Below are 12,862 nucleotides of genomic sequence, written 5' to 3'. Positions count from 1 at the left end.
GGGCACATTCAGTCCGTAGCAGGACCTGTCCTACCGTATATACAGAAGAAGGGTTGGTGCAGACCCCACTGAAACATTAAAATGAGGGGCTTGGAATTTAACCTCAGACAGCAAAGGAAAGCAGCAATGAACTCTGGCTTGAAGGACCCAGTCACACGATGTCTTCTAAAGGAAGGATACTGCCAAGGAAGCACTGAGTCTTGGGCTTGTCTGAGGTCCCTTCCCACTCTCTGCATCCCCCCTCTGTTCTTACAGTATAGAAGTCACCTAGTACGGAGCCCAGCCATCTCCCTGGAGCTGTGGTCTCTGATACAGACCTGGGTCTTCTCTGAGCTGTGGGGAGCTGACGCAGCCTGGGAGAGCTGCTCTTTTGCTCTTCTTCCCCCCCCCCCCTCACTCGGTAATGGCAGGATAGTAGCTTGAAGTCGACCAAGATGGGACCATGGAAATGGGCAATTGGCTGAGGCTACCTACCAGGAGTCCCCCTCCCCTCCCCTCCCCTCCCCCATGCCCCATGCCAGCTGGTTGTTAACTATGGACCAGCGCACCAGTGCCTCCAAGTGACACACCTGTTCTCCCTTTCATCTACTTTATAGCACCTCTTTTGTAGTCCTCAGTGTGGCCAACTGGCTTCTCTCCACACAACAATCATGAGAGAATGGGGCCTAGGAATTTGCAACAGGTAAACAGAACTCCACACAGCCCTACTTTGAAGATTTTGTCTGACTCAAGTAGGCATCGTACACAATTCTGAAAAGTAAGAAAATGGCTTCCCAGAACCTAATCCTAATACATTTTGCTGCAGGCTAAATCTTCTAATGTCATCTAATCGTCTCTAATCTTACCAGTGGTCAGTGTGGTAGGGTAGTTCATAGCAAGGCTTCCCCAGCCTGAGTGCCTGGGCTCAAATTCTAGCTCTTTCACTGGCAACCTATGTGATCTTAAGCCAGGCACTCGGCATCTCTGTATCCCCATTTCCTCATTCAGGGCGATGAATGCAATCGCGTCTACCATGTCCTAGGGATGGAGTTTTGGACTGTTGGTGAGGTCTGGAGCCTACAGCCAAGCCATCTTTGGTGCAAAAAAGGCGGTTTTATTAAAGCACGGGAACAGGACCCATGGGCAGAAAGAGCTGCTGCCCCGGGATTGTGAGGGGCAAATGATTATATACTTTGGGGTTGGGGAAAGTAAAGATTAGAGAAATTCCAATAAAACCCAATGACGTACTGTATGTTGGCTAATTGAATTTAAATCAAATAAAATTTAAAAAAAAAGAAGGCTCACAGGATACCAAAGGACTTGCTGTTGTCAAGCTAAGGTTGTCCGTCCCTCTAGCAAGCCATTCACGTTAAGACAGCTGGGAGTTTCCTGGAGGAATGTTATACTCCACCTGCCCTGTTTGTCATGGGCTGCAGGTCATAAGGACATTTAATTTAGTTGTTTCCCCGCAACATCAGGAGCTTGCAGTAGGTATTCACACCCAGCTGTTACTATTCAACACCAGGTCCGCATTCACAGCTGTCTGTGATGTTTCCCAGCACACCCAGCACCTCTTGGGCCAATATGGCTTGCACATTAGAGATCATGAACCCATCACATGGGCATGGCTGTCCTTCATTTCTGTCATTCTGAAAACGAGTTGTCTACCTGAAGAAGGGTAACTAGGAATGTAAAAAGAATGGATAATTTCTTCCTTAAATTCCACGCTCAGTAATTTGGTGTCGATGACCGCCCAGGCAGCTGAGGAGCATTAGAGATTTCTGAGGTAGGTGCAGAGCCAGGCACCTTCTGTATAGAACGCCACCCTGCTAGAGCAGATACCCTTTTCCAGGTGCAGAAACTGTGAGGAGCTCACTCAGAGGCCCGGGACAGAAAGTGGCTGGCTTCAGGCTCACCCATTATCACCCCATCCTACTGCCAGCTCCAGAAGGCTTGAAGGTCAGGGGGCGGGGGTAGGGAAGGGGGCTCTGGCCTCTGGCAAGTTCGGAGTCTGTTCTCCTGTGCCTCAGTTTCCCACCGTTGCTCTGTTCTTCAGCCCACCCGAGAATCCCCTGACGGTGAATGAGAACAACACAGTGATCCAGGAACACGGAATGCACAGAGCTGCCCTCCTCCAGCTGCTCTGTGTTTCCCTGAGGGCTGAGGCTCTGAAGCCTGGGAAACAGCCCTCCAGCGCTCTGTATGCCCCCTGTATGCCCAAGGCCTTGGACTTAAAGGCTGCGCTGAATGGGAAGGGGGAGCAGGTGGGAATACTCACCTTTTGAAAAAGATTTGACATTGTTTCTGACACTTGCTGATCAGAGAGAATGCCCTTGGGCGGTCCCTTAAAGAGTGGGTGTGTTTTACTCCCAACACCCATCAAATCACTGGCCGCTTTGTGTGACCCATATTCTGATTAGCTTTATATTTGAATTCAAAGCTGCTTCTTCTGCAGGACCGCTCTTTGAGAGGAGGGCACAGGTCACAGCCTGGGGAGAGAAGCAGCCACTGCCTCTAGGCTGTCTCTGCCTGTCACCCATCCAGTCTCAGGGAGGACCAGGCCATCCTCAGCCGACCTCTGCCCAAGACACCAAATGTCTTTTGGTGGCTGGATGTGCAGACAGCCCGCCCGCTACTGGCGGTGCCAGGCGGGCCACTTGGTGAATGGGGCTTACTGCTCATCAACCTGAGAGGATTTCAGCTCGCTACTCCGTCCTCCTCAGCTGTTGATCCCCCAGTTTCTAACCCCACTCCTGCTCCCAGCACCGCCCCTAACCCCAGTGTTGAAAGAACTGCCACGGTCATCATCACCTGGCCTGCTAGGGTGTGCAAGCCCATTTGAAATGGATAAGAAAAATAAATACATAAAAATGGAAAACAAACAGCAAAACCCTCAAATTACATTCAAAGAAAGGCTGAAGGGAGAATGTATTTAACTACTTGTTCTTTCTTCCAGTCATTAGCCTCAAAGAGAGCCATGTAACAGGCACACTTACAGTGTGTGGGGCTGTGGGCAGCAGCAGAGAGTCGTGTGTTCGGGAAGCACTGTCTGGAGCTCCATCACACCACCGAGAGCACCTGCAAGAGGTCAGGTAAAGCCAGCCCCATGTGGTTTGGTTGTTGAGGCAGGTGTGGTGGAGGGTTACCGGGATCCTGACTCAGCTGGAAGGACGACTTTATGAAGGTACATCCTTTCAGCTGAAGGGAAATAAAATCTGATTTAGACCGACCGGGGTGGCAGGGGCTTGCCTCCCCGCCCCTGGCAGTCTGGGTTAGCACTGGCACTGCCCGACCTATTTGGGAGACAAAGCAGAGTTAATCCCAGAGGTCTCTGGGTTTGTAGTAAATCTTCTGGCCAAAAAGGCAGGTGAATACTTGAGGGTTTGTAATCAGGAATTCCTGAACAACTGAATCAATTTGTCAATGACCAATCTGGGGTAAAGACTGGTCACTGCTAACTTCGGGGTTGTCAAAATTCGACATTAAGAGAATGCCCTCTGCCATTTCTAATCCAGACTAAGGTGGCCATGTCTCTGCAAGCCATTTCAACCGGCTAATATATTCTGTGATTCCCTATTGTATCCCTTACTCTAAAAGATTCCCTTTCCCCCTGAAAATTCATCCCAGAAACTCTAGCAAACGGGCCACTGGTATACACGGCCCATGGGTTATATAAACTGAGTTCATAGCAGAGGAGCATGTGTGCATGAATCCTGGCTTTGTTGGACCCAAGAGGCTTTACATATTTCTTTTCTAAGCTCAGAATCCAATGGGTGACTTGAGTCACTCCTGTTTGAGAGCTGAAGCTCAGACAGGCTTAGTATTGTTTTTCTTTTAAGATTCCACACAGCTAGGGGGCGCCTGAGTGGCTCAGTCAGTTAAACTTCTGCCTTTGGCTCAGGTCATAATCCCAGGGTCCTGGGATTGAGCCCTTTGTCGGGAACCCTGCTCAGCAGGGAGTCTGCTTCTCCCTCTCCCTCTGACTTGTGCTCGCTCTCTCTCCCTAATATGAACAAATAATCTTAAAAAAAAAAAAAAAAGCCCACACAGCTGGTTAGTGATATAGCCAGGACTGAAGCCTAAACCTGCTAGACTTTCTACTACACTGAGCTCACTCACGACCGAACAATGTGTTTTTGCCACACAATAAAAAGAGCACTTTTGTCCTGTAAGGCTGCTGAGCATTTTCAATCTGGGGCAGAAGTAGGAAGCACGAGGATCCGGCAGAGGGACAGAAGCAAGCATAGCAAGTACACTGGAAATAGAAGGCTCGCGTCCACAGTGGAGGCAGTGAGCGCAAAATGAACACTGCAGAATGTCGAGTCTGTGATGCGGAAGGGAAGGAGAGGAGAAGCTGTTGGAAAATACAGCAGAAAAGGAGGGAGAGAGGAAAATGATGAGGAGATTACAGAAATGGAAAGCAGATGGGAGACATGCAAGGAGGATTGGTGGCCAGTCCTAAGGAGGGAAAGCGCAAGTCGAACAGATGTCTTCTTTAAAGACGTAACTGTAGAAACTTGCCTTCAGAAAGACCTATGGGATGCAGTCTGCACGTATTTACCATGTTCTTGGCAAGAAGGAAAGCCCAGAGGCCCCGTGAGACACATCCACGCACCCCTGGAGGTCATCTTTGTGTCTCCTGTGGGTCAAATGGCAGGCGTCCCAAGGAGGCTGTGTGTGAGGCCCGTCGCACGTGCTTGAACTCCGGGCCTCTGCAGGAAGTGGCCACTGCAGAACTTTTGGCCACGAATTCTTACCTTTTTTTAATCTAAAAGCATATTTGTGCCACGTTAGCACATGCCATTCGTTTACACTTAAAACGACGGTTAATTCCAAGGTGTGGCTCAGACAGGCAATTTTTGATAGAAATGCCCCTAAGATATTTTAAGTGACCTATCCATGCCCCATTTTCACTTTTTCTCCTTTTTCTTCTTAACTCTTCCTGTGTTTTTCCTCTTCTTGGTATAAGGTTTGAGCCCACTAGCACTTCTTGGCGTTGCTTAGCTGTGCTGGTGCCACTGACGGACAAAGTGACTTCCACGTGCATCCTCCTATAGCAGGGGAGGGGAGGAGACCAGAGCCAGGTGACCTGATGGGGCGTTAATGATCGTGAGGGTCTGGCAGTAGGGCTTGGCAGCCACAGAGGCTGGGATGACTGTAAGAGATTCTAGAATCTTACTGAGGGAGTTGAGAAAGAAAGGAATTGATGTGGGCACAGTCCTAAAGAGGTAGGCAGAGAGGAGTGCCTGGGGCTGGAACCCGGACAGTAACAGCAGGGAACACCCTAGACCAAGAAACCCTACGCAGGCCCGGGGGCTGGGCTTGTTGAGGCAACAGAAGAGGGGCGCAGGACCAGGGTTTGAACGTCCTTGCCTTAGGCCATAACTAGGGTCAGACATAGGGAGACTGTATCTAATAGCTGGGCTAGGATGAGAATTCAGGCTTCCTCAACCCCATTTGGTTTTAATCACTTTCTGAATTCTGTACCATTCTCTCTCCCTAAGAATTTCAAGTATCACTGCTGGCCATGATATCATCAAGCAATGGACAGTTTATTCCTGTGATTATTAATAACCAACAGGATAAAAAGTACAGAACTCAGATCCGCTCCCCCTTGTACTATTAGGTTAGTTCGGTCAGGTCATTTCCCATTTACTAAGTCATCCCACAGTAGGATGTTAGTGTCATTATATCTGGATATGACTATACTTATTTCCTCCAAAATAATTTTAGGCAGAGGCTGATGCTGGAATCATGTGTCTTCATAATGATTAGTGACGACAGGGCACTTTTCTATTCATTTCAGAACTTTTAAGATTTCAGAACTAGATGAAATTAATAAAAATAAGCTAGTAAAAGCACCTTCTTTTAATTAAAATAGAACTACTATATGACCCAGCACTTCTACTGGGTATTTATCCAAAGAAAACAGAAAGACCCATTCGAAAAGATACATGTACCCCCTAGGTTCCTTGTAGCATTACTGACAGTAGCCAAGATAATGGAAGCACCCTTGGTGTCCAACAGTACATGAATGATAAAAAGAGGTGGTGTATATACACAATGGAATATTACTTGGCCATAACAAAGAATGAGATCTTGCCATTTCAACACAGATGGACCTTGATGGTGTTATGCTAAGAGAAATACATCAGAGACAGACAAATACCCTATGGTTTCACTTATATGTGCAATCTAAACAACAAACAAAACCAAGCCAAACTCCTAGATACAGAGAACAGACTGGTGGTTGCCAGAGGGAAGGAAGGCTGGGGTGGAGGGAAGTGGGAGGGAAGTCAAAGTGGGTGGGCAAAGAAGGGAGTCAACGGGTACGGGCTTCCAGTTATAAAATAAATAAGTCATGGGTATGTACAGCATGGTGACGATAGTGGGTAATGCTAGAGCGCATATTTAGAAGTTGCTAAAAGAGTAAATCTTAAAAGTTATCACAAGAAAAAAATTTCATAACTTTGTAAGGTGATGGATGGTAATTAGACTTACAGTGGTGATCATTTCACAGTCAAACATTTCAAATGTCAAATCGTTATGGTGTACACCTGAAACTAATTTAATGTTAAATGTCAAGTACACCTCAATTAAAAAATACCTTTTTTTTAAATTAGAAGTGAAAACTGAAGTTCAGAGAGCTACTGGTGGGAAGATATGGGTCCTGTGCGGTCTTTGCAATTCTAAAATGTGATGGCTGTTGAATCACAGAAATGACAGCTCAAGACAAGTCCTCTTGGACAAATGTCTCATTGACGGCTGTCTCTCAGACTATAGAGACACGCGGGACATTTCAGGTTAACACTTCACAATGATCTGTGTTTAAAAACTTTCTCATGAAAGCGCACACACGCACCCATACACACTCCCACATATACACACGTACCCCACCCTCTTCTCTGGTTACATTTTACACTGTCAGTGAGTGTTTTACACAACCAACAACCTCATGAACAAACTGCCACAACGTCTGCTTCCTTTGAAAAACTGCTGACGCTGGGCCTAGGCCTGGAGTGCAAGGAAACCTCCATCCTCCCAGAAGACGACTCAGCTCAGAGCATCCTGGACGCGGGGCAGAGCCCAGCCCCCTCGCTGGGCCCGCCGAGAGCTGCTTGCAGGTGGGGCGTGCGGACGCAGCGGGGCATAAGATTCCTGATGGAGCAAACTGCACCCCAGAGCGGAGCAGAGCCGGCTGGGCGCTTACTGTCCTCTCCCCTCTTCTTTCCTTAGCAGGAGGGCAGGCAGTAGAGCCACAGATGGTACGTGATGCCCATCAGCTTCTGTAATGACGTGAACTTCTGTGTGAGTTTCCAAGGGCTGCTCTAAGAAATTACCGTAAACTCAGTGGCTTAAGACAACAGAAATTTATTCTTTTATAAATCTGGAGGCTCGAAGTCTGAAACCAAGTGTCAGCAAGGCCACATTCCCCTCTAAGGCTCCAGGGAGGGTCCTGGCTTGTGGGGGCGGCCAGCACTCCTTGGCATTCCCTGGCTTGCAGCCGCATCACCAGTCTGTGCCTCTGTGGTCCCATGGCCGCCTCCCCTCTGTGGGTCTCTGTTCCCCAATCCCTCTCTCCCTATAAGGCTGCCAGTCCTTGGGTGGAGGGTCCACCTGAGTTCAGCAGGAACTCATCTTCACTTGATCACATCGGCAAAGACCCTCTTCCCAACTAAGGTCACATTCACAGGTACCAGGGTTTGGGACTTCCACCTATCTTCCTGGGGACACCATCCCACCCAGGACAAGTAGTCCTGCAACAGCGCACCCTCTGTGCTGGTCTGTCAGCACTAACACACAGCACCTCGCGTGTGCGCCAGAGTGGACAGGGCGAGCACTGTCCTGTTGTCCAGAACGAGGAAACGCCCACTCCCTACAGTCCGCAGTATTTCCTGCCGCGTTAAGCCTCTCCTCCTACGGTTTTAACTCCTCATTCAGTTTACATTCCCAACTTTGGTTTTTCCATGTCTTTTCCTTACTGCCTCCAACATGCATAATAAATGAAGTGTGTTTGCAGGGTTGTTTCAGCCACCAGTGAAGCCTTTTCTGCCAGCTCCCCGAAGCCAACACGGAACTTAATATAAACACAGTCCTGAGACATTTTGAAATGATGCAAAGAGGGACCGTAGAGGTCATAAGATAGTTCCCAGCAGCTACTGGTTTTTGAAGTACGCCTTAATTCCGAAAAGGTTTCAATTTCTTCTTTGTTCATTTTATATACATCATTAAGGTTGTATCCTTCATGTTAGGTAGTTGCTGAAATTGGGGATCATCTCCCTTTACGTTCGGAGTGAATAAACTCCAGCATTTGTGCAGAAGAGAGATTTCCATGGGGCTCCCGGGGCACTTCCCGGTGATCAGTGTTGGCTCTGCTGCAGGCTAACTTTGGCTTCACAAAGGTCTAGTTCAGCAGCGTTGACCCAGAGGAAAGGCCGGCTGGAGGGTGTGGGATGACACGACGGAGGCTGTCACTCGAAGAGCTCCAGGTAGTCGGGCGGCTCGTCCTGCTGACCGCAGGGGTACAGAAGGAGCTCTTTCCCCAGGGAAGTTATGGGTACCTCCTGTGAATCAGAAGGCAGAGATCAGACTGGGCTGTAGGTGGGCAGGTTGTTAGGACAATAGAGATAAGAAGGCCGTGCCCTTCCCTGCCTCCTCAGAGTACATAACTTCTTGTTTGCCCTTGATTTACATGAAGCTTTATTGGTTTATGACAGTCTTAAAAGAGATTTTTCTCATCTGCAATTTACCATGTACTCCTTTTCCCTCCTGGACTTGACTTCTCACTGAGTGTGGTCTCAGATGTGATCAGTGTGTGCACAGACTTTTAGCACCTCCTACATTCTCTGCCCAGCGCGTTCTCCCTGAGTATGAGGAGGAACTAGGTTCAGTGATAAAGGAAATGCAATTAAGAATCCTGATTATCCGGAAGAATTAGCAAAGACTAATCCCCCTGTTACTCATCTCAACCTTTTTTCTTGTAATTGCCTTCCATTGCTAGAGCTGCTGCAGGACAACAAGGCACAGAGCCCACGCGGTCTGCAGACCGGTTCACCTTGTGGTAGTCCACCAGCGCCGCCAGGGTGGCGTGCCGCAGCCGGTCCACGCCCAGGAAGCTGTAGGAGTCTGCCGAGGCGTCTATGAGGAAATGCTTACAGCCGTGCTCGGAGACGTAGGACAGGGCATAGCCTTTGATCCTTTCACTGACGCGGATCAGAAAACTGCCCGGCTCGCATGTGCTCAGAAGCTCATTTGCTCTCCTTAACGTAAGAATCCCTGTGGGAAAGAAAAGCAGGTGTCTCAGCCCAATCATTTCCAGAACTGTCTTCCGTTACTATAGCTGTGTGGATAAAGTTTAGTAAAAAGGAAGAGCAATTCAAGTCCATTTTGGACTTAAGAATATAGTACAGTATCATTCATCTTCTGGTATTCGGCAACTGGGCAAGCAGGGTAGGTGACAGCAGCCAACGGATAATAGAAAAGAGAGTGTCAGTGTTCAACCTTCAGAATACGTGGCCACCTGTGCACCCGGTTATAACACCACAGGTGTTGGGCGGCTCTGAGTCTGGTAGGACCCTTCACAGGCGTCCTGGAAGCATTCGAGGTGGAAGGGGACTGGAAGGGGACTGGAAGGTAACCTCCTCAGCTTCTTGATGAGGACTCTGTGGCCTGGAGCGTGATCCTGCCTGGTCTTAAACAGTGGTTCTCCCCCAGGACAACGTCTGGAAATGTCTGAGAGACATTTTGGTTGTCGGGGGAAGAGGATGCTATGGGCGTCCAGTGCACAGAGGCCGGGGACACTGCTAAACCCCCTACAGAGCACAGGACAGCTTCGCACTACAAAGGATCGTCCAACCCAAATATCAATAGTGCTGCGCTGAGTAGCCTGGTCTCGGAGTCCGCAAGTTAGTAATAGAACCAGGAGGGACCCAGGTCTACAAGTCTTTCTATCGTAGTTACTCCTAAAGGATGCTGCAGTGGCATTTAAAGTAGAAGTATATACACATATGTATATATGGATACACATATGCTCATATATCTTCATATATGTCTGCCTTCATATATATTCAAAATAAAACTCTTCATTTATATGAAGTTTTATATGTATATATACATTACAGGCCTCATGAATTCACACTAATTCAGACCAGCTTTTCTCCCAACTAGTCCAAACTCGTGAGGTTTGACTCCTATCCCCGATTTCCCTTCTTATTCCTACGGTAGTCCATCAGACGAATCGGTGGTGTTGTGAGACATGCAGAGAGCGCACGGACACAACATGGAGAGAAGGTGGAGTCATTCACCACATCAGCAGGCTCGGATTCGGGAGGACGAGCGGCATTCTCCCCGTGATCCCGTTCACCTCGGTAGACAGAAGCTCTTACTTCTCCTGTTCCACAGTTAGCTCCATATTGATACTCTGTACCTTACCATCAGGGAAACCCCCCCAAAAACCCTCCTGGTGAAAAGGCAATGGATGGGTGATTATAGCCCTTTAGTCGTGCTGTTAGTAAAGTTAATCCAGAATAGAACCCTGATTACCCAGATTATGACATCAAATAAAAGCATTGCTACTTTCTAGGGTGCCCGGGGTGTGTAGTGGGTTGAGCTTGATTCTTGATTTCAGCTCAGGTTGTGGTCTCAGGGTCATGAGATAGAGCCCCGCATTGGGCCTCGTGCTAAGTGTGGAGTCTGCTTAAGATTCTCTCTCCCTCTCCCTCTGCCCCTCCCCCCTGCTGTCGCACCTGCTCTCTCTCTCTCTCTCTCTCTCTCTCTCAAATAAATACATCTTTTTTAAAAAAGCCATCTCTATTTTATTTTTTGTAAGTAGACCTTTAATAAAGAGGGGAATAAAAAGTCACCAGTTCTCTCCTAGCCAAGACCAACCAACCAGCCCTTCTGCCTTCTCTTCTCCCATGTACTTTTCGGGAGGCCCCAGGGCTGCACCTCAAAGTCACAGTGTTCAACCCCTGTGAGGCTCAACCCCAGTGAAACACCAGGATTAGCACTGGGGGTGTTGAAACGGCTTGGCAGATCCCCCCACTCCCAGATAGGAACTATCCCTGGAAGAGTCCTGGCCTCTCTTCTGAGATCTCCAGCTCGACTGCACCGAGGCCCAGCAAGGTTACCGATGACTGTGCATTATTTGCATCACCTCCAGTTACCCTCCTGCCCTTTCTTTGATGCGACGTGGGCCAATGGAAACTGCAGGCACCGCCGACACTGAGTGAGCCTCCTGGGTCAGCTGCTGCACTGTCCACTTCAGGTGCTCAAGGGGTGCCCATATAAGCTGCAACAGGTACGGACTGCTGCTTCCGTTGGTCTGTTCTACCTTTCTAAACACACCCAAGCCTCTTGACAAATTACAGATGACAACCATAATCTGAAACAAGGCAACAGGTAACCAGCCTACCCCAGGACTAAACATGACTGAAGTTTCAAGACTCGGCATTTGATTGTCGAAGAAACCAGGGATATTTTTCACTGAACATTGAAAACTCCCCTTCGGAGGTGAGTGAAGGAGAAGCAAGCACTCTGGAAAAAAGATTTCTCTCTTCTTCCAGACTTACTGACAGGCTAACTCTGAAATTCCAAGTTACTTCAACAGATGGGGTAGATGTTATAATTTATAACATTGGCATGTTATCCAGATGGATTTAGGTTCCTAAAATGAAGGCTATTCTGGAAAATTATAACCGAACCTGGATTAAGTTAGGTTAAGTTCCTCCTAAAATCAGGTCAGATAGTAGCTCTAAATCAAACTTCCCAAGAGCCTCTCAAACCGTATTATTGCCCACGACATGCAGGTCTTGGCGCTGTGTAACCTCCAGAGACACCAGAACACAATGAAATGATTTTGTGGCAATCATAAGTCATAACGGAGACTCAAACACAGTGGTTCTGACGGCTGGTTCAGAAGTGAAGTGTGTGGAGACCACACTTTGTTCTTTCTGCTTCACCACAGCATTATCGTTCCTGAAGAGCATCCTCTTTTGGCTCATCTGATGATACTGGTCCATGTACTATTTGTCACGATTCCATTGAAGGCGGAGAGGCTTGGCTATGATTGCTGCCAAGCAGAGAGCTTTGTCTGCCTGCAAAGAGCGTTCTTGACCACAAAGCCAAAATCCAGGGTCAGATATTAATCGCTGTGGACTCGGGCAATCTCCTTACCCTGGTGCATGACTCTAAGAATTCTGAAGCAGTGGTCTTCATCCGGCTCCCTAAAGGCAGTGACGCCTCCAGGCAGCCTTCCTCTGACCAGCTCCCTCCACATGTATTATAAGAACCAAGCCTATGTGAGTTCACAGGAGGATTTCTGTTCTAGCGACGAGGAGTAAATAAAAAGCTTTCTTTTACTTCATCAATTTTTGAAATGAGCCAGATCTTCCCCCAGCACTGCTCTATTTTAAGCTGCATCCAGGCGGGGGGTGCAAGAACAACTACAGTCTAGAAGAAAGCAGATGTCACTGCGTAAGCAAGGTCTTACTGGATAGCTTCTGCCTCTTGAAGAGCCGGGAGCAGAGCTGGCTACAACCCCTGAGAGCCTCAACACCCAGCCTGGAGGTTCACAACAGCAGGAGTTGGGGGGGGAGCAGAGAGGAACGTCCCACTCCTTTCTATGTATGATGCCAGGGCACGCTCTAGGACAGTGCTATTCAACAGAATTTTCTGTGGCAATGGAAATGCCTGGGCTGGCCATGTGGAAGCCATTAGCCACAAGTGGCTACTGAGTACCTGAAATGTAGCTAGTGTGACTCAACCTTTCATTTTATTTGATTTTAATTAATTTTGGTGTAAAGAGTCACATATAACTAGTGGCTACCATATTGGACAGCACAGCTTTAAACCCACTGGAGTGAAGGGAAAGCCCCATGACAGG

The 12,862-nt window shown here is 48.2% G+C and overlaps 1 protein-coding gene across 8 annotated transcripts in view; it reads right to left on the bottom strand.

Annotated features, from left to right (window-relative positions):
- Window positions 1-4,902: 4,902 nt before the first annotated feature.
- The window catches only part of SH2D4A (SH2 domain containing 4A), a 61,324-nt gene continuing 53,364 nt past the window's right edge, over window positions 4,903-12,862 (bottom strand). For all 8 annotated transcript variants that reach the window (XM_026485694.4, XM_048226373.2, XM_048226372.2 and 5 more), the window contains 2 exons: window positions 9,035-9,255; window positions 4,903-8,543 (listed from right to left, as the gene is read on the bottom strand). In XM_026485694.4, coding sequence (XP_026341479.1) covers window positions 8,451-8,543; window positions 9,035-9,255 — 314 coding nt within the window. In that variant the 3' untranslated portion in view covers window positions 4,903-8,450. The remainder of the gene's footprint in view (window positions 8,544-9,034; window positions 9,256-12,862) is intronic.

Source organism: Ursus arctos, unplaced genomic scaffold (assembly GCF_023065955.2).
Source record: "Ursus arctos isolate Adak ecotype North America unplaced genomic scaffold, UrsArc2.0 scaffold_27, whole genome shotgun sequence".
Taxonomy (NCBI): Eukaryota; Metazoa; Chordata; class Mammalia; order Carnivora; family Ursidae; genus Ursus; species Ursus arctos.
This window is presented reverse-complemented; position numbering and strand designations above follow the sequence as displayed.